The 18948-nt window shown below is 35.4% G+C and overlaps 1 protein-coding gene across 7 annotated transcripts in view; it reads right to left on the bottom strand.

Annotated features, from left to right (window-relative positions):
* Nucleotides 1-18948, bottom strand: part of SYNE1 (spectrin repeat containing nuclear envelope protein 1) — a 292109-nt gene that overhangs the window by 221116 nt on the left and 52045 nt on the right. For all 7 annotated transcript variants that reach the window (XM_087969930.1, XM_087969959.1, XM_087969939.1 and 4 more), the window contains exons 6-14: nt 18815-18907; nt 16841-17019; nt 14154-14350; nt 13895-14004; nt 12456-12560; nt 11998-12135; nt 9899-10063; nt 3067-3179; nt 2302-2470 (exon numbers count right to left, since the gene is read on the bottom strand). In XM_087969930.1, coding sequence (XP_087826056.1) covers nt 2302-2470; nt 3067-3179; nt 9899-10063; nt 11998-12135; nt 12456-12560; nt 13895-14004; nt 14154-14350; nt 16841-17019; nt 18815-18907 — 1269 coding nt within the window. The remainder of the gene's footprint in view (nt 1-2301; nt 2471-3066; nt 3180-9898; nt 10064-11997; nt 12136-12455; nt 12561-13894; nt 14005-14153; nt 14351-16840; nt 17020-18814; nt 18908-18948) is intronic.

The following is an 18948-nucleotide window of genomic DNA, read 5'->3' as shown; positions in this document are numbered from 1 at the left end:
TTGAAAGACCAGGAGCCCATGAATATAGCCCATAGCAGGAGACAGACTGGAGCCTAATCAGATTTCTGGATTTTCTTCCTTCTTTCCATTCTTATAATTATGTTTCATCTGATACAGTAAAATGTTCTAGTGATAGAGAACTTGAAAAATTGCATACTCTTTTATATCGCCTAGGTTAAGACACTACCCAACCAGTGGTGGGATTCAATTTTTTTTACTACCAGTTCTGTGGGCGTGGCTTGGTGGGCATCACATGGCTTGGTGGGCGTGGCAGGGGAAGGATATTGTAAAATCTCCATTCCCTCCCCATTCTTGAGGGAAAGTTATCACTGGTTCTCCAAACTACTCAAAATTTCCGCTACCAGTTCTCCAGAACTGGTCAGAACCTGCTGAATACCATCTCTGTACCCAACTGTGTCTTTGGGAATTGCTGCTTTATATTTACAGAAAAACAGAAAAACAGAGTTAGAAGGGACTTTGGGGGTCTTCTGGTCCAATCCTCTGCTCAGGCAGGAAACCCTATACAATTTCAGACAAATGGCTGCCCAGTCCCTTCTTAAAAACTTCCAGTGTTGGAGCATTCACAACTTCTGGAGGCAAGTTGTTCCATTGCATTACAAAAGAGCTAATGACTAATTGAAGATTTAAATGGTTTCAGTCCACTGAGAAGGGGAATTGAATGGACCAGATAAGCATAAAGAAACTTACTCCTAAGCAAAGTTTTCAATTCATGTTAGTTCGAGTAAGCTCTCATCAAAATAAATGAAAATTAAATTGTTTGCTATCCTGCTACTTTACCTAACTTATAATGAATGGCATTCAACATATGGAACAGTTATCCTATTGGATATGAAGATTAGGCATATCAGACATGTAATATTGTCTTTTGCAAAGGTTGGGCTAGTTAAATACTTTCTGTACTGACAGACAGCAGCTAATTAAATTTTAAGAGAAGAGTACAAGTGGTCCTTGACTTATGACAACAATTAGGACCAAAATTTCTAATGCTAAGGAAGATGGTTGTTAAGTGAGTTGCACCCAATTTTATGGTCTTCTTTGCCATGGTTACTAATCAAATTTTTGCAGTTAATACGTGAATCACACAGTCATTAAACAAATCCAGCTTTCCCCATTGACTTTTGCATGTCCAAAGCTGACTGGGAAGGATGCAAATGGCAATCACATAATCCTGGCACACCGTAGGCGTAAATACATGCCAGTCACCAAGCTTCCAATTTCTGATTACGTGACCACAGAAATGCTGCAACCATCCTAAATGTGAGGATTGGTTGAAAGTCACTTCTTTATTTACTTTAATTACTTCAAACAGTTACTCAATGAATAGTTATAAAACAAGGACTAGCTGTATTTTCCAGTTCTAATAGATGATGTTGTGGAATGAAGAAGAACCTTTTGTGTGTAGAAGAAGAACCTTTTGTGTGTAAAAGAAGTACAGGTAGTCCTCGAGTTATGGCCACAACTGAGCCCAAAATTTATGTTGCTAGGTGAAAAAAGTGAGTTTTGCCCCATTCTACAACTTTTCTTGCCACCATTGTTAAGCGAATCATTGCAGCTATTAAGTTAATAACACGGTTGTTAAGTGAATCTGGATTCCCCATTGACTTTGCTTGCCAGAAGGTCGCCAAAGCTGATCAAATGACCCCGGGACCCTGCAACCGTCGTAAATACGAACCAGTTGCCAATCATCTGAATTCTGATGATTCTGATCATGTGACCACGTGGATGCTGCAATGTTCGTAAGTGTGAAAAATGGCCATAAATTGAATGGTCACTAAATGAACTGCTATAAGTCGAGGACTATCTATATTTACCATCAAGTTTGAGTCCCAGTCTCCAAAAGAATAAATAGTATGTTATGTAAAATACTGATAAAATTCTGAAGTTACTTGCCTTACCAATCCTTCCCTAAAGGGTTCAGGCTACCCTAAGCTGAACACTTTCCTGAGGCAATAAGAACAGAATAAACACAGACACACACACACAAATTTAAGTATTGTTGCTGAGTGACCAGCTCTGTTCTAGGGAATGTGATCTGCAACGTGCTTCATGTAGCCTGCCTTGCCTACATGATAAAAATATGACAGAGTGTGTGCCTTGACTCACCACAATGTGGGAAGCTACATGCCCACCTATTTCCTTACAGTTCTGTCCTGTTTAAAATCAATCCAGGAGTATATTTGGGGAAAAAATAACACTATATTATCATATTAGCTGTGATATCTTTTGGTTCATATATTTTCTTTCTTAAAAGTGCACATTCATAAACCATGGTAAACTTGCCATATAATTCTGAAGAAGCAGCTCAACAGAATCTCTTCTTCCGTATTTGATAATCCATGATTTTAATTTTGATTCAGCCAGGACCAAGAGTGACAGCAAGCGGTACTTCAATTCCAAGAACTCCATTTTCAGCAGATGGAGATCAGATGAAGAGGCAACAAAATTAAACCTAGACATGAATTACCCCATCGTTAAATACAGAAACATGCAATGAGCATAAAATTACAATTCACGCTGCAAAGCTGCAACACATGAAGACGTTAAATATTGAATTTTCCTTATTCTGTAGCCTGCTCTTTAATAATCAAAAGTAAACTATTTGAGTAGGTTTCTAAAGTGAAGAAAGGTATGAATCACTGTTTCAGTTCTAAACACGTTCACACAGAATGAAAAGCGCATTATATAGAGCTTGTTTTCCAATAAACACTGAAAAGAATTGTAAACTAAAATATTTTTAATTAACCAGTGATTTCTTTCTCTCAGCTCCCAAAAACATTTCCCAATGATGTTGTTACACAATGTTTTGCCTTCTGCTAGGTGGCAAACAACAACAACAACGAACAATTGTATTGCATTTTCAAAATTTATAGCTTATTTACTTTCAAGTATTTTTCTCAATCGTGTCAGTGACCAGAAAGGATAATTACAGTGTGGAACACTTGTTTTCTCTGCTGTTAAAACCCCCTTTTGAAAACCAGACACTGATTTTAACAGAAACAGACAACACTTTATCACTGCAACATTCAAGAATTAATCCGGACTTACCTCTCAGCCATATCATCAAGCTGCTCTAACGGAATAGGGACTCCATTGACAGACTGAGCTCGGTGGATTTCCTGGAATGTCCTTTTGTACCCATCTACATTTTTAAGCATATCCTAGTTTGGATTTTTTTTTTTTTTAAAGAGAGAGAAAGGGAAAAATAAAAGGTTCACAGCTGGCAATTTTAAGGAGTATAATTTTTAAAGCTGCACTGATGACTCAATATATGAAAACGTTTGTTCACGCTGGCACACTTATGGGTGAAGGGAAAGCATTTATAGCAGCTTGAGCTTCTTCAGAACAAAAATGCTTTTTGAGATATTGTGCTGTGCCCTGGTAATTCTGGCTTATTATAAATCAAACAATTAGGGCATTTGCCTAAAGCATTTGGAAAACATGTTGCTTACTAACCCACCATCAATCCAGTTATGAACCCTATTCTACCTATTGCACAATGCACATGGACCATGCACACACAATAATGCTTCCTTCTTAAAAATCCATAGAGTCAAATCTTTTAGAGTCACTGCAGCTTTAATGCATAGTTAAACTCAGGAATAAGGACTGGCTGTAATCCATTCAGAAGTCACTGTATCTCATGCATTTGGTAAAATATAAACCAGAATGAGCCTAATATTACTTTTTTTTCCTGTAGTATCTAAGCAACAGTACTTAGTGACAGTTATTTATTAAAATAAAATACTAGTAATCATCAGATAAGAAGTATTCTTAATAAGGATGTTTTTCTACTAGCTGCAATTTAATTAGACTAGCAACAAGGTGACAGAAATAGGTAAGTTTCTGTTTTGCACCTGCTATGATTGCTGTTGCTGTTCTATAGATAGAATTCTTTATTGGCCAAGTGTGATTGGACACACAAGGAATTTGTCTTGGTGCAAATGCTCTCAGTGTACATAAAAGAAAAGATACATTCGTCAAGAGTCAAGAATCATAAGGTACAACAATTAATAATAGTCATAGGGTACAATAAGCAATCAAATCATACTAGGAAACAGTCAATATAGATCATAAGGATACAAGCAACTAAGTTACAGTCATACAGTCACAAGTGGGAGGGGTGGGTAATAAGGAGTGATGAGAAGATTAATAAGTAGTGCAGACTTTGTAAATAGTTGAACGGTGTTGAGGGAATTATTTGTTTAGCAGAGTGATGGCTTTCAGGAAAAAACTGTCCTTGTGTCTAGTTGTTCTGGTGTGCAGTGCTGTATAGCATCGTTTTGAGGGTAGGAGTTGAAACAGCTTATGTCCGGGATGTGAGGGGTCTGTAAATATTTTCACAGCTCTCTTTTTGACTCATGCAATATACAGGTCCTCGATTGAACGCAGGTTGGTAGTAATTGTTTTTTCTGCAGTCCTAATTACCCTCTGAAGTCTGTGTCTGCCTTGTTGGGTTGCAGAACCAAACCAGACAGTTATAGAGGTCCAGATGACAGACTCAATAATTCCTCTGTAGAACTGTATCAACAGCTCCTTGGGCAGTTTGAGCTTTCTGGGTTGGTGCAGAAAGAACATTCTTTGTTGTGCTTTTTTGATGGCGTTTGTGATGTTAGGTGTCCATTTTAGGTCTTGTGATATGATAGAACCTAGAAATTTGAACGTCTCTACTGTTGATACTGTGTTGTCTAGTATTGTAAGAGGTGGTAGTATGGGAGGGTTTCTCCTAAAGTCTACCACCATTTCTATGGTTTTGAGTGTGTTCAGTTCCAGATTGTTCTGGTTACACCACGAGGCAAGTTGTACAACTTCTACTATCTACTGTCAATCTAGTTCCAAATGAATGCAGTTAAAAATGAGAAAGGAAGTTAGATCCACCAATCAGCACACAGGATGTGCACCTCCCCACAACATGCAATTGGGATTTGGAAGGTGTTTGCATTGGCCCCTCTGCAACCATCTGCAATGCATGCTTACCCATCAACCCTTTCATAGCATAAGTATGTGACTGCTATGAACCATGGCAAGCAACTCTAAATCAGCCTTAAAACAGGTTAATAATATTGTAAAAGAACTATCCTATCCACACAATGAAAAGCACTATGACTTATCTAAGATTAATAAAAACTATAAAAACATAAGGTCAACATGTCCAAACTTCGAGGCGAATAGATCATTAGTCAAGTACATATTTTCAGATAGTACACAATGCATTATTTATGCAACCTTCCTTCAGTTTCATTGAATTTGTTTTAACTTCTTGCATAAGGAGCCAGAAAAGAAGGCAACAACATTCGATGCCTTTCCAAAAATGTATTCAACCATATCAACAATTAATACAACCATTTATAAATCTGAAATTCTAGAGCAGCACAGGAAATTTGATTAAAGGAGAGAAAATATATATAAAAAATAACTTTCCTGCCTCTGTATTCTCTTCACAGAATCTTCTATTACATCAAATCCCGCTGTGAGATAGTTCTAATTTACTTCAAAGAAACAGAGGTGACACTATTCACCTCTGCAGATGGGTACTATATATCACTTCATTTGCCTGTCCACTCTTTCTTCAGAGGAGACAATCAAAGATATAAAGTAAAGCTTTCTAGAAAGCAGCTTTAGTTGAGTATTGTTTTTTAAAATACTTATTTTTACTGAGCAATTAGAAAAGCTGTGCCCCACTGGGTCATTGTTTCAGAGATATTGCCTTATTTAAATAGAGAAACGAGATGACCAAAGACAGGTAAAAACGTATTGGAAGCAGGAATGACTTCTGAGTTCCTGTTGCTTCCCATTAAATGCCCTTCCTTCCTTCCTTCCTTCCTTCCTTCCTTCCTTCCTTCCTTCCTTCCTTCCTTCCTTCCTTCCTTCCTTCCTTCCTTCCTTCCCTTCCCTTCCCTTCCCTTCCCTTCCCTTCCCTTCCCTTCCTTCCTTCCTTCCTTTCCTTTCCTTCCATCCATCCATCCATCCATCCATCCATCCATTCATCTGAATAAAATTGGAAGAAACCTTGGAGGTCTTCCAGTCCAACTCCTACTCAAGCAGGAGATCCTATACCATTTCAGGCAAGTGACTATCCAGTCTCTTCTTAAAAACCTTCAGTGATGAAGCGTTTACCATTTCTGAAGGCAAGTTGATCCACTAGTTAATTGTCCTCACTGTTCAGAAGTTTCTCCTTAATTCCAGGTTGCTTCTCTCCTTGATTAGTTTCCATCTATTGTTTATTGTCCTGCCCTCTGGTGCTTTGGAGAATAAGTTGACTTCCTCCTCTTTGTGGCAACCTCTCAAATACTGGAATACTACTATCATGTCCTCCCTAGTCCTTCTTTTCTCTAGACTAGCCAAACCCAAATCCTGCAACCATTCATATATTTTAGTTTCCATGCCTTTAATCATCTTAGTTGCTCTTCTTTGTACTTTTTCCAAAGTCTTCCTTCCTCCCCACCCCCCTTTCCCTTTCTCTTTCAAGCAGGCTGGGACACTGTCACAGAATTACTACTCTGTGACAGTGTACTCTGTACACTACCTCATTACTTTAATCAAACACTGATTAATTCATTACCTCAAAACTTACAACTTTTCTACCTCATCACCTATATCAACGATTAGATAATCAATTTCTATAAAATATTTTATTAATGGTTTAATTGATTTATTGTTTTAATTGATTACTGTGATTAGAGTGTTTAGTGCAAATAGTGTGATTACTGACTAGTTTAAAAGATCAAGATTCATGTAATTTAATTGAATAGTAAAATCAATGATTTAGTGAATTTAAATGAACAGTGTGATTAATGATTAGTGTAATTAATTGATTAGTGATTAGAGTAATTAATTGATTAAGCTGATTGTTGCTCAGGAATATTATCTGACTAGAGAGATTACTGCAATTGATTGATTGGTGTGATATTGGCTATATAGATTACCCAAAATTGTTCCTTTAATTAATTCAATCAACGTACTATCTTAACAAACCATGCCAAAAAAAAAAAAATCCAATGCCAAACCACAACCTAAAGAGAAGATAATCCCCACCAATGAACCACAAGACTCCTGCACATGCCTTAAATGCTACAAAAATCTAAAGGATAATGAAAACTCCATCAAATGTTCTCTGTGTAACAAATACGCTCATCATGACTGCTTGGGATTAACCAAGCAATTTATTCAATACCTGGAATCATCCAATGAGTTTTCATATCTCTGCAAATCATGCAAACCCAAACTGGATCTGTTGGAAAGAGTTGATACCATTGAAACCATTGAAACATCCCTTAACACCATAGTAGCATCCCTGGACACCGTAAAAGAAAGAATATCCAACCTTGAAAAAAAAGACACAACGCAAAAACCCGAACATCCAATAGCTACAAACCACATCTCTACCCAACAACCACTGAACTCAAAAAACGTCTAGAACTCAAAAAACGTATCTGATATTAGCACAATTGAGAAAGTCCAGAAATATTTCACAAGAAGAGTTCTCCACTCCTCTACTCGTTGTAGAATACCTTATGCCACCAGACTTGAAATTCTAGAACTAGAAAACCTTGAATTACGCCGTCTTCGGTCTGATTTAAGCATGGTATATAAAATCATACATTGCAATGTCCTACCTGTCAATGAATACTTCAGCTTCAACCATAACAACACAAGAGCACACAATAGATACAAACTCAAAGTTAACCGCACCAAACTTGATTGCAGGAAATACGACTTCAGCAATAGAGTGGTCAATGTCTGGAATACTCTACCCGACTCTGTAGTTTCTTCCCCAAACCCCAAAAACTTTAACCTTAGACTGTCTACTATTGACCTCACCCCTTTCCTAAGAGGTCTGTAGGGGCGTGCATAAGCGCACCAACGTGCCTACCATCCCTGTCCTATTGTTTCTCTTATTCTTCTTTTATTTTTCTTATATGTACCCATTTCATGTATTCACAACTATGTATACACTTATACTTATTATCTTGTAAACAATTGGCAAATCAAATAAATAAAAATAAATAAATAAAATAAGAATTAAAAACAAATTTAAAAAAAAACTTAAAAATTAAGATCATGTGATTACATGACCGAAGGAGCAGCCCAACAACAGCCAGTAACAATGAAGCAGCCACAATGTTCCAGAAATTTCATTATCTCATGAGACATGAGTCCTGGATTTTGGACACATTCTGCACATTAGCTCATTTGAGGTACCTTGGTTAAAAAAGTCTAGCCCTATGACACACTCTTTTGCCAAGTCATGACAATGAGAGTTTTAGTTTATAGGTTTCTTTAAAGCATCATCAAAGCAAAGCAGAGCTTTTACTGTTCATAAAATATAAATTGTACATATGTAGCCAGAACCGGAACACTAGCTATTATTAGTTAACAGGAAAGCTTTGTGCATTTCCATATATACATATAATCATTCCTGTTGCTCAAAATCTCTCTTTTAAAAATCATAGCACAGAACTACAGTAGGTGTGATGCCTCTAAAGTTCAAGTGTATATAAGAGCCATCATGACGCATTTCATATATTTCAGCAAAATAACAACAGCATCATTAAAGTGATCTTTCACTTATATTTTAATATACTCATTTGGATTGTTTATTAATCTAAAACATAAATGCTTTTAAGTATTTTGCATCTATATTTTTGTCATCTTCTCATTTAGGAGATGTACAGAATTAAAGAAAATTATCTCAGTAGTAAAAGTAATTATGAAATACATTGACCAATGGTCTAATTTAACTAATTAGAAGACAATAATATGATTGCTTAAATTTATGTATTTATTTATTAAATTTGTAGGATACCCCAATTCCTTAGCTCTCCGGGTGGCTTAAAGATGCAATAAAGAAGAGAGAAAGGTGTATGGATAGTTGTGGATTCCACTTGATAAAAAGTGTCCACAAAAGAGACTCAAACCAAGACAGAACAAAGACATCAGCAAGTATTGCAGGCGCAATTGGCAAAAGAAAGGTCAGGACCATATAGGTTGGAAACATGCAGAAGAGGCCTTCATCCCTCAGTGGATAGACAATGGCTAAAATGATGATCATGACACCTTTCTATATTTTTATTGTATTTTTAAAGCTACCAGAGTGCTAAGAAATCAGGGTATCCTACAAATTTAAACAATGTTATAATTATATATAATGAACAAGACGATTAAGTTTAATTAATGCAAGTTCAAATTTTAAACAAATGAGTTGCATAACTTTTAAACAAATTAGTTGCATAATTTTAAAATAAAAATAATGAATTGGCTTAAATAGAACTGAGATCGATATTCAATCGTTAATGAGAAAAACCTCATCCAACAGCATAATTCTATAGGGCTTCATCTTGAAGCAAGTCTTTTCATAAATATAACAGGGCAAAGTTGCACAACTGCATTTCATTCTCTCCTTTTATTGGGAATGGCATGGAAAATATGGGTGATTTCAAGAATAAAGCATAGTTGTTCCCACTTTTTGCTTCCTTCTACAAATGTCACAGAATTGCTTTAACCTCCCAGATGCCCTCCAGGCTGTTAGAATGAGAGTCTCCAAGATTCCCAGCAGTTCACCACACTGACTGGATAGCCTGGAATGAATTACTAATTCAGAAGAAAACTACGTTCAAAAGCATTTTTGTAAAATGCAACAATAAGTCAACCAGGAAGCAAAAACCATGTACTTTTTCAATAAAGAGTCTTCTTTCTATCCCTGTAAATACTGTATATCTTAGCCTTTTTTTAAATCAAAGGTTTATTGTGGTCATAGACCAGCAGGGCCTACTTTATGTACTTACAGCATATCAGAAGTCATTCATACTTTCCAATCCTCATGCTCCCATATGTACAATAAAATTTAGGAACAATATCATTTAACTGAAAACATACAAACCTTATGCTGTTCAAGTTTCCGATGTAATGTATCTGCTGTTTCCTCATGAGACTGTTGAATGGAAATGTCTTCTCTAAGAGAGGACTCGGCCCTACAAAGCCAGGCTGCAATAGGGCCCAGAGGTGCAGGAAGAGATTTATCAAGATACAAGTGCCATTCAAAAAGCTGGAAAACAGGACATTAAGAGAACCAGTTAATCCCAATTTCCAAGCTTTATTTTGTTCCCTAAATATGCAGTGCAAAAGAGCTGCCGAAAGGGATATACTGAGGAATTTTGATTGAATTTGAAAATCAACATGGAATGACAAATGCCTCTTGAGTTTAGTTTTCAAAATGCTAGTGAAATATGACTTATAAATGGGCTAAATATTATATGATCAAAATTTGAATATAGTAATAAAGGTGCAAGTTGGAATTTCAATGGAAAAAGAACATTGACTGTGAAGGTTATATTTAGAAAAAAATTGCTTTAAAATGTTTTATCATTAGTATACATGACCCATTTCTAATTCCTAAAATGGATAACTTTTTTGACAAATGCTGGAAAGGTAATGAAAGCTTAGATCATCATTTCATCTGTGGTGACATTCCTATAAAATCCAGCAGTTCTGAAAAATGACTCACAGTAGAACAGAACAAATATTGACAACTGAGATGTTAATTCAATCTGAGATATTTCTCTGAAATATACCAAACTAGCAATGTTTTTTTAACACCTGCAACGATTTTCAATGCTACCTACTGGGAAGGTTGCTTGATTCCTTCTTTGGAGAATGATTACCTAAATTATGCCTTATTGTCCAAAATAATTTTATATTTAAAAAGTAAGTCTGATGCAGGATTCAATTCTGATTTTTGCAATATAACTTTATATGTGGATTTACATCAAACCTCACATTTGAGATCTTTTACATATAAAATTTAGATTTTAATTTCATGAAAAATTTGACTTTGAATATTGGTTTCATCTTGCATAGTTTATAATTTTAGTTAGTGATTTATATGGTGTTAACCAAGTATTTTTAGTTTAAATCTTAAGAAGGACTTTCAACTTAAATATTGACATGATATATTTGTATTAAATATTGACATGATATATTTTGCAATAATCAATAACGAAGAAGAAAAAATAAGTCTTTATGAAATTTTAAACCATTAGCTTATCGATCCATATTTCATCATTTGTAATTTTGCTCATTTACTTCTTTAATATGTTTGGTATTTCCTTTTGCTTATGTGTTTTTTCTAAATAAGATAATACTACTAATAATAATAATACCAATGAAGGAAAATATTTGTAGCTTAGGGTTGAAATGATAAATCCTTGATGCTCTCTGACCTTGCTTGTTTTTTTTGCAGATGTTTCATTACCCTAACTAGGCAACATCATCAGTGTTAATGTAATAATAATAATAATAATAATAATAATAATAATAATAATAATAATAATAATAATAATAATAATAATAATAATAATAATAATAATAATCTCCAATCAATGATATTTGTGATACATTTTTAAATGTTCAGTTGACTGAGTTTATCATCATCATCATCATCATCATCATCATCATCATCATCATCATCATGATAATCTGGCAGCCATGCATGACAACAAACCTAAAGAACTGGATTCATACAATTCATTTAAATCAAAAATAAAGAAACAATATACTGTTGGTGTTCCATATCTTTGCCAATGCGTATTTTGCCTTAAATCAGCCATCAATTGAGACTGTTATTTTATCAATGAAGGGGGGAAAGATTCTCCAAACTTAACCAAGAGGATATTCATGACTTTGATGAAATAAACTTGAAAATGTCACAGCTCTTTGTGTCATACATTCCTACAAAGGCCTATGACTATCTCAGGTTCTGTACAATGTCATCTTTGGACACTTTCTTTATTCATCTCCTTAGAAATAAATATGAGTGTGCAAGAAATGAAAAAATATATAGCAACTTTTGTTCAATTTCTGAATAATGTGCTTATTTAAAAAATGCATATTATAATATCAAGTCTGAACACTCACAAACATTTTGCTTAGCTTTACCCACAGATAAAAATTGGTAGGAAGACTTATGTCTTAAAAACTTACTTGAGAAGTAACTTTGTCCCAGGCTTGCTTTACCAGAGCTTGGTCAAGGGAAAGTTTTCCGTCCTTTCTTAAAGACTGGATCGCACGTTCGACTTGTTTCCTCTTTGCTTCATATTGTGCTTTGCAATGTTTGAATGACTGCAGAAAATATGTAAGGACAAGGACACAGTGTTATTTATTCATCGACCAAATTTATAAGGCTGCTGTCCTCAATGTGACTATGGGCAGCATGCAGTATTAAAAAGAGTACAACCCCCCCCCCATAAAGAATCTTTATAAAAAGAAAAAAATTGTTCAAGGCTACCACTTCAAAATCTAAGTGCAACATTCTTCAGTCCATTGCCTCTTTATTTGTTGGACTAAAACTCCTTTACTTTGCAATCATGGTGACTTTTGACTGATATAGCCTTTCTCAATCACATTCTGTTCTTCTGTTGCAATTAGAAAACCAGAAATACCTGGTATTTTTCTTGTAAACTTGCTTCCATCATTTGTGTCCTTGACAAATCTCTTTCAAATTGTTCAATCCAAATTTTCAGATCTTTTAGCATCGGTTGATCTTTCTATGACAAATAAAAAGAGCATTCAACTCACAACCAAATTGCATGTATTTAACTCCCATCTTTAAAAAGATGAAGGAATTTAAAATAAACAGCAAAAAGCTAAGCAAGGTTCTGATGTAAGAAACGTGTAAGTGGATTAAGAGTCCAGATAAATTAGGAATATTGACTTTTACTATAAAATTTTGGAATTATCATAAGAAATAAACCAGTCATGAGAAACAGACTAAGGATTTTAAGCACAAGAAAAAAAAACATGCATGCCTGCTGTCAGTTAACACTGGACAAAATGTTACAAAATGTTAAACATCCAAAATAATAGGACATCTTTGAAGAATGTAGCCAGAAGTTAGTAACTAAATGTCAACTGTGTCAGTAATAATGTCTGCTTCTATGGATAGAATAGGTCTAAAAGATGTTAAAAAATAAATGACAGATGTGGAACAATTTTATCTCGCAAGATAGAGAAAGAACAGCAAGTGAAATTACAAATGACAGGCCAAGAGAACAATTTGGAAAAGGGCACTTTACTAGATGTGCAAAAGAAAATGGCTGAGCTTTTAAAAAGTAAATATGGGAATACAAATCAGAAACCAGGAAAACGATCTTATTGGATCTAGAAAAAAAAAAGACTTGCTAAAACCTTGAAAAAGTTTGTGTGATGGGAAAAAAAGAATTGAAAGGGAAATCAAATACCATTACATTATTAGATTGCATTATAGATTAAGGTTGTTACAAATAAAAGGAAGGAACAGAAAGCTGGTTTATTTAATCAAAGTGAAAATAAGACTTGTTTTGCAATTGAAACATTTATGTATTATGGATTTGCTTGTTGATAAGGTATATGTAATGAAGAAATAATGTTTAATCTTACAGGGAGTAAAGTTATTCTTCTAATGAAGATCAGAAGTCACTTCTTTGTATTTTTTTCTTTATTATATTCTTTCCTTTTCTTCTTTCTTCCCTTTTCCTTCATTTTTAATGTTTTCCATTACACATTTCTCTAAGTTTAATTTGTATTAATTTTTACTATTGCAATTACAATCCTTAATGGAAAGTATATTTTTAAAAAAAAGTTGATAAAAATGGAAAAACCATTACCATCAGAGTACATCAAAACAACTTTTGAAATTATTTATCATCTTTCCATATTTGTGATCCCAATGAAGGCCACTATCCCATTTTTTCCATTTCAAACTCTTTTCCTTATTTTTCTAAATTGCAATTTTTTTCCCCATCCGTGGCCCAAATACTCATTAACTCAGACTATGTTTAGATGTCCTGTAAACCTTTACTATTGTGTCTGATTTTATTGTACATTGTAATTAAAAACATACATCGGTCTCCTGTGCATCGCCTGCTGTGTTATGAGGATCTGGATAATGTTTCAGAAACTGTGCTACGTAGGTCATAATTGATTTTTCATCTGGTTTATCCACATCCACGTCTGAAAAAAAATATGAGGAATTTTTTTAAAAAAAACAGTAAAAACAAGACATAAAAACAAATGCTGTCTCTGTCACATGTGAAATAAAAGATCAAAACATTTATAGATTTTCTAAATTGTTTTAAATTACGCATTAAATGTTACCCTACCTTCAGGATCAAGGAGCCTTGGGATTCCCAGTTCTGATTCTGCAATTGTAAAGGCCTCTTCCAAATTTTTTTTGTTAGACTGTGTTTTCGCCTTCTCCAAATCCACTAGTTCTGGACGGATAGCATGAATAACTGAATGAAAGGCAATACCACTTCTCCAGCTTTGTCCAAAATCCTTGACTTCAATCCCAGTTTGCCTTAACAATACAAAAATAACACACTGCTAACTTGAACAAGCTTATTGTACTTCTAGCATTAAACCATTATATTAAGGCTATATTTGCCGTGCTTCTGGAATGAATAATCTTTTTTTATTCAATTATCTATAATTTCTGATTCCATTTTGTTTTTAAACAAACTTTTAAATATTTAATTTATATCTATGGAATTGCTACATATAAATTCAGAAATTCTGTCCTTGGCACAATAACTTTCAAAGTATTTCAGAACTGTAACATTATAGCAGAGGACTAAATGGGGTAAGAAAGGAGAACCAGTGATATTCCTTGCAATTTTCCCTGGGTACAATATATTTTGTGTGCATAAATATATAAACAAGTTCTGCAGGGAAGTTCCTCTCAAGATTGCCCTCAAATTTAGAGGCATCTCTTATCATGCAAAAACCCCCCGGCCACATTCCCCCTTTGGGTTGCCAAACCCCCCCCCCCCAAAAAAAAACCCCATTGGCCCCTCCAAAACCCCCCCCCCCCAAAAAAAAAAAAAAAAAAAAAAAATGTTTCTCACCCCCCCCCCCCCCAACCCCAAACAAAACCCCCCCCCCCCCCCCCCCCCCCCACTCCCCCCCCAACCCCCCAAAAACCAACAACCCCCCCCCCCCCCCCACCCCCCCCCCCCACCACAAAAACAAAAACCCCACCCCCCCTCTCCCCCCCCCCCCCCCCAACCCACCCCCCTCCCCCTCCCCCCCCCCCCCCCCCCCCCCCCCAAACACCCCACTCCACCAAAAACAAAAAAAACAAAAAAAAAAAAAAAAACAAAAAAAAAACAAAAAAAAAAAAAAAAAAAAAAAAAAAAAAAAAAAAAAAAAAACAAAAAACAAAAAAACCTCCACCCCCCCCCCCCCCCCACCCCAAAAAAAAACACCCATCTAGTAGGTCTTTTACTTCATCGTACCTAAACAATGGAATGCATTGCCTATAGAAGTGGTCTTTTTCCTACTCTTTAGGAAGCTCCATCTCTTTTTCTAGGATTTTATTATCATTTTATAAGATTATGTACTTTGTGTTCTTGTACCTATTAGCTGCCTTGAATTTTCAGTTGAAATAAAAAAGGGGATGTAATTTGTATAGCTAAAAATATTAATCTGCTCTTACACATTCACATTTAGTTTTATGTTGCTAAATTATTGTCCCATTATCTCATGTTTCAGTGTTCTAATCATATATTCAGACAGCAACATGGAAACACAAGTATTTTGCTCTTCTGCAAATCAGTTGTTCAGACAAAGTAGTCAATCAAAATCTCTTCTAAATAGAGTACATCAAGGAAAATCAGGTTTCTTCCAATACAATTTGGCACATGGAAAGTTGTGAGTGACACCTTCAGAGAAAAGATACCTCAACAGACATCTGACACTATCCGAAACTTTACACAGACTAATCAGATCCACAGTACAGCCTCCAGTTCTGCCAAAAATAAGTAGCCTGAATAAGGCAGAGGGGATTTAGATGTAATGTGACTTAATGAGTTAAGTCAAAGAAAAGCATGAGATCAAGCTAGGAAGTCACTAGATATGATTTTTAAGGGCTATAGCAGGTGTGCCTGCCTGGGCTTCTATAAGGCAGCACTAAGACCTAAGTTTGAAGATCACAACAGCAAGCAATAGAAATTCTCACTGTGCAAAATAACACTATTAAGATGCCATAGATAACTACAAAAAAAATTCCCTTGCCACGTCACATTAGCACATAGATATTGTCTAAAATAGTTACATGTGGTGCTCATTTAGCAACCACAATAATGACTGCCAACTTGTTTGTTAATTGAAGTGGTTGCTAAGTGAAACCACGACTGTGCTTATCATCTTCTTTAGTATAAACCTCCAACATCATAAAAGCGAGGATTGTTTGTAAAGTTACTTTTTCATCACTGTCATAACTGTCATAAATATAGTTTTAAGAATATATTGATGAGAAGAGAAGAGAACATCTCAAAGCAGAGGTGGAAACCTCCCACCCACATACAAATCCTTAGCACTTTATAATGCTACCAACATTAGCTGACAAAACTCCTCATGCTGCAAAAAACAGCAAGGACGAAATTAACTTACTTTGATGTCAAAAATGACAGCACAGTTGAAGGACATCTATGGAGATTTTCAGTCATCCAGGTCACGGTTATCCTAAAGATGCTTTTTCAAAAGGCAGCTGGATTTTGTTTTTTTCCCTTGAAGTTGTTTCAAGGAAGATACTTGGATCAGAAGTGTAACATCTTCAAGGACAAACAAACCCTGGTTGTCTTTTGAAAAAGCACCTTAGAGACACAGTTGAAGGAGCTTAGGGGTAGGAATTACAGTAGCTTTCTCCTGAAACTGTGCCACTTTTGTCTTAAAATAACTCTTACGGAAGTGAAGAATGATGAAATATGTAGAGGTTTGTTTTTTTCCTAATTTTTCATTCACCTACCTGATATAAATGAGTTTATTACATTGGTGAACTCATGCTTACCTTGCTGCTGTGTACTGCACCCATTTTAGCAGAGCCTTCTTCGCACTTCCTTGGACTTTAGTGAAAACTTTCCGCTTGGAGGGTGGACTGGCAGTTTCAGAACTGACAACGCTATCCACAGATGATGTACTACTGCAGAGTGACTGCAACTGTGGCAGGTTGCTCGTAAGTTCCTCTATCTGCATGTAGAAGAAAAATTCTCAGGGTACAGGTAGTCCTCAGCTTATGATTACAACTGAGCCCAGATAATTCTCTTGCTAGGTGAGACAATTGTTAATTGAGTTTTGCCCCAATTTTACTATCTTTCTTGCTTCAATTGATTAATTAGTAACCTGGTTGTTAAGTGAGTCTGGCTTTCCCATTGTTAAGTGAGTCTGGCTTATCAGAAGGTCGCAAAAGGCGATCATATAACTTTGGGACACAGCAACAGTCATAAGTATGAATTTTGATCCCATGATCGTGGGGATGTTGCAAAGATTGTAACTGTGAAAAATGATCCTTTTTTTTCCAGTGCCGCTGTAACTTTGAATGGTCACTAAATGAACTGTTGTAAGTCGAGGACTACTTGTATTATGGGTAGTGGAAATTCTGAGGTTAGCATTTTGTTCAACAGCGGATTAACAGGATATGAAAAATTGTGATGAACAGGTGCAAATCAAACACTGTCTGACAAGAAACTGCATTCTCAGAAGATCGGATTAACAGGATATGAAAAATTGTGATGAACAGGTGCAAATCAAACACTGTCTGACAAGAAACTGCATTCTCAGAAGATACATCTTAAAGGATGTAGAGCGGAGTCATATTTACCTGCCTCACCCATGGAATTGAGTTGGCCAAATGGCATTTGTATGCAAGAACCAACTAGATGAATTATACCTTCACAAAAACTACACATTTTTATGATTACTATAATTTTGATGATTGTGTAGGAACTAGGAACCAAGTCTAAAGAACATGACGGTAAGCCATATAAACTCTCACTGTCACCATTAAAGCATAAATTGTTGATCCTTCACACAGTGCTAAGGTGTACTAATTCTCTTTCATAAGGTATGGCAGAATCCCTTGAGCAATGAGACCATTCTTGAGATATAAACAAAAATAGGCATTATTATAAACTGGATCTACTTTTTTCCATCACCTTGCACCTTCCTTCACTGTCTTTACATCCTGATCTGCAACATTTCTATTGGAAGAAGTTCTTCATGAAGCAAGGAAAAGTGTAGCAACTACAGAACATACACAATCTCTTGACACTAGGGGAAAAAAACCCACATATGTATGTGCATCCAATCAAAGACAAATTCTCCTAAATGCTTTTTGCGGGGGGAAATCAGTTGAAGACTTATCATAGAGAATGAAAAAGCAGGATTTGGAACAGTAGTATGGTCAGAATTGCCTGTGATGATTTCTGACCTAAATATCCCCATATCTTTTACTTACAGTAGCATATTATTACTTCTGTGTCCTGTCTAATCTTGGGAAGGACTTGATGGGTTGATAAAAATACTAAATCCAATCTAAAAGTTTGGCTGACTGTATGACCAACCATAATTAGTCTTTTATTATTTTAGGAAATTACAAAATATAAAGACCTGCAAACAAGAATAGAATAGAATAGAATAAATAGAATAGAATAGAATAGAATAGAATAGAATAGAATAGAATAGAATAGAATAGAATAGAATAGAATAGAATAGAATAGAATAGAATAGAATAGAATAATTGTGACAAAAGAAAGTGAAGATAATAATAGATGCCTCAAGTGCAATTCCAAAACATTTGGAACACCACTTGAACAACAATGGCATTGACAAAATCATCATCAGTCAATTGCAAAAGGCAGTTTTACTTTTAACACCATCAAATAGCAAACAATGCCTTTGGCTTAGGAAGGACACTGGCTGACTTGTGCAACCAGTGCAGTAATAATGTGTCTTTTATTGTTTTTAAAAAAGGAAAATACCATACCTGGAAATACAGGATTATTGTCCACACCAACCCAAGAACAATAGATGGTCTTCCATCAGCAATATCAGTTGAATTAATGTTGACAAGCTTAATCTATTTTGGGGTAGGAAGATGCAAACACATTATCATCATGC

Source organism: Notechis scutatus, chromosome 1 (genome assembly GCF_049901735.1).
Source record: "Notechis scutatus isolate UNSWTSFEM ecotype Mainland chromosome 1, rNotScu1.2, whole genome shotgun sequence".
Classification (NCBI taxonomy): Eukaryota; Metazoa; Chordata; class Lepidosauria; order Squamata; family Elapidae; genus Notechis; species Notechis scutatus.
This window is presented reverse-complemented; position numbering and strand designations above follow the sequence as displayed.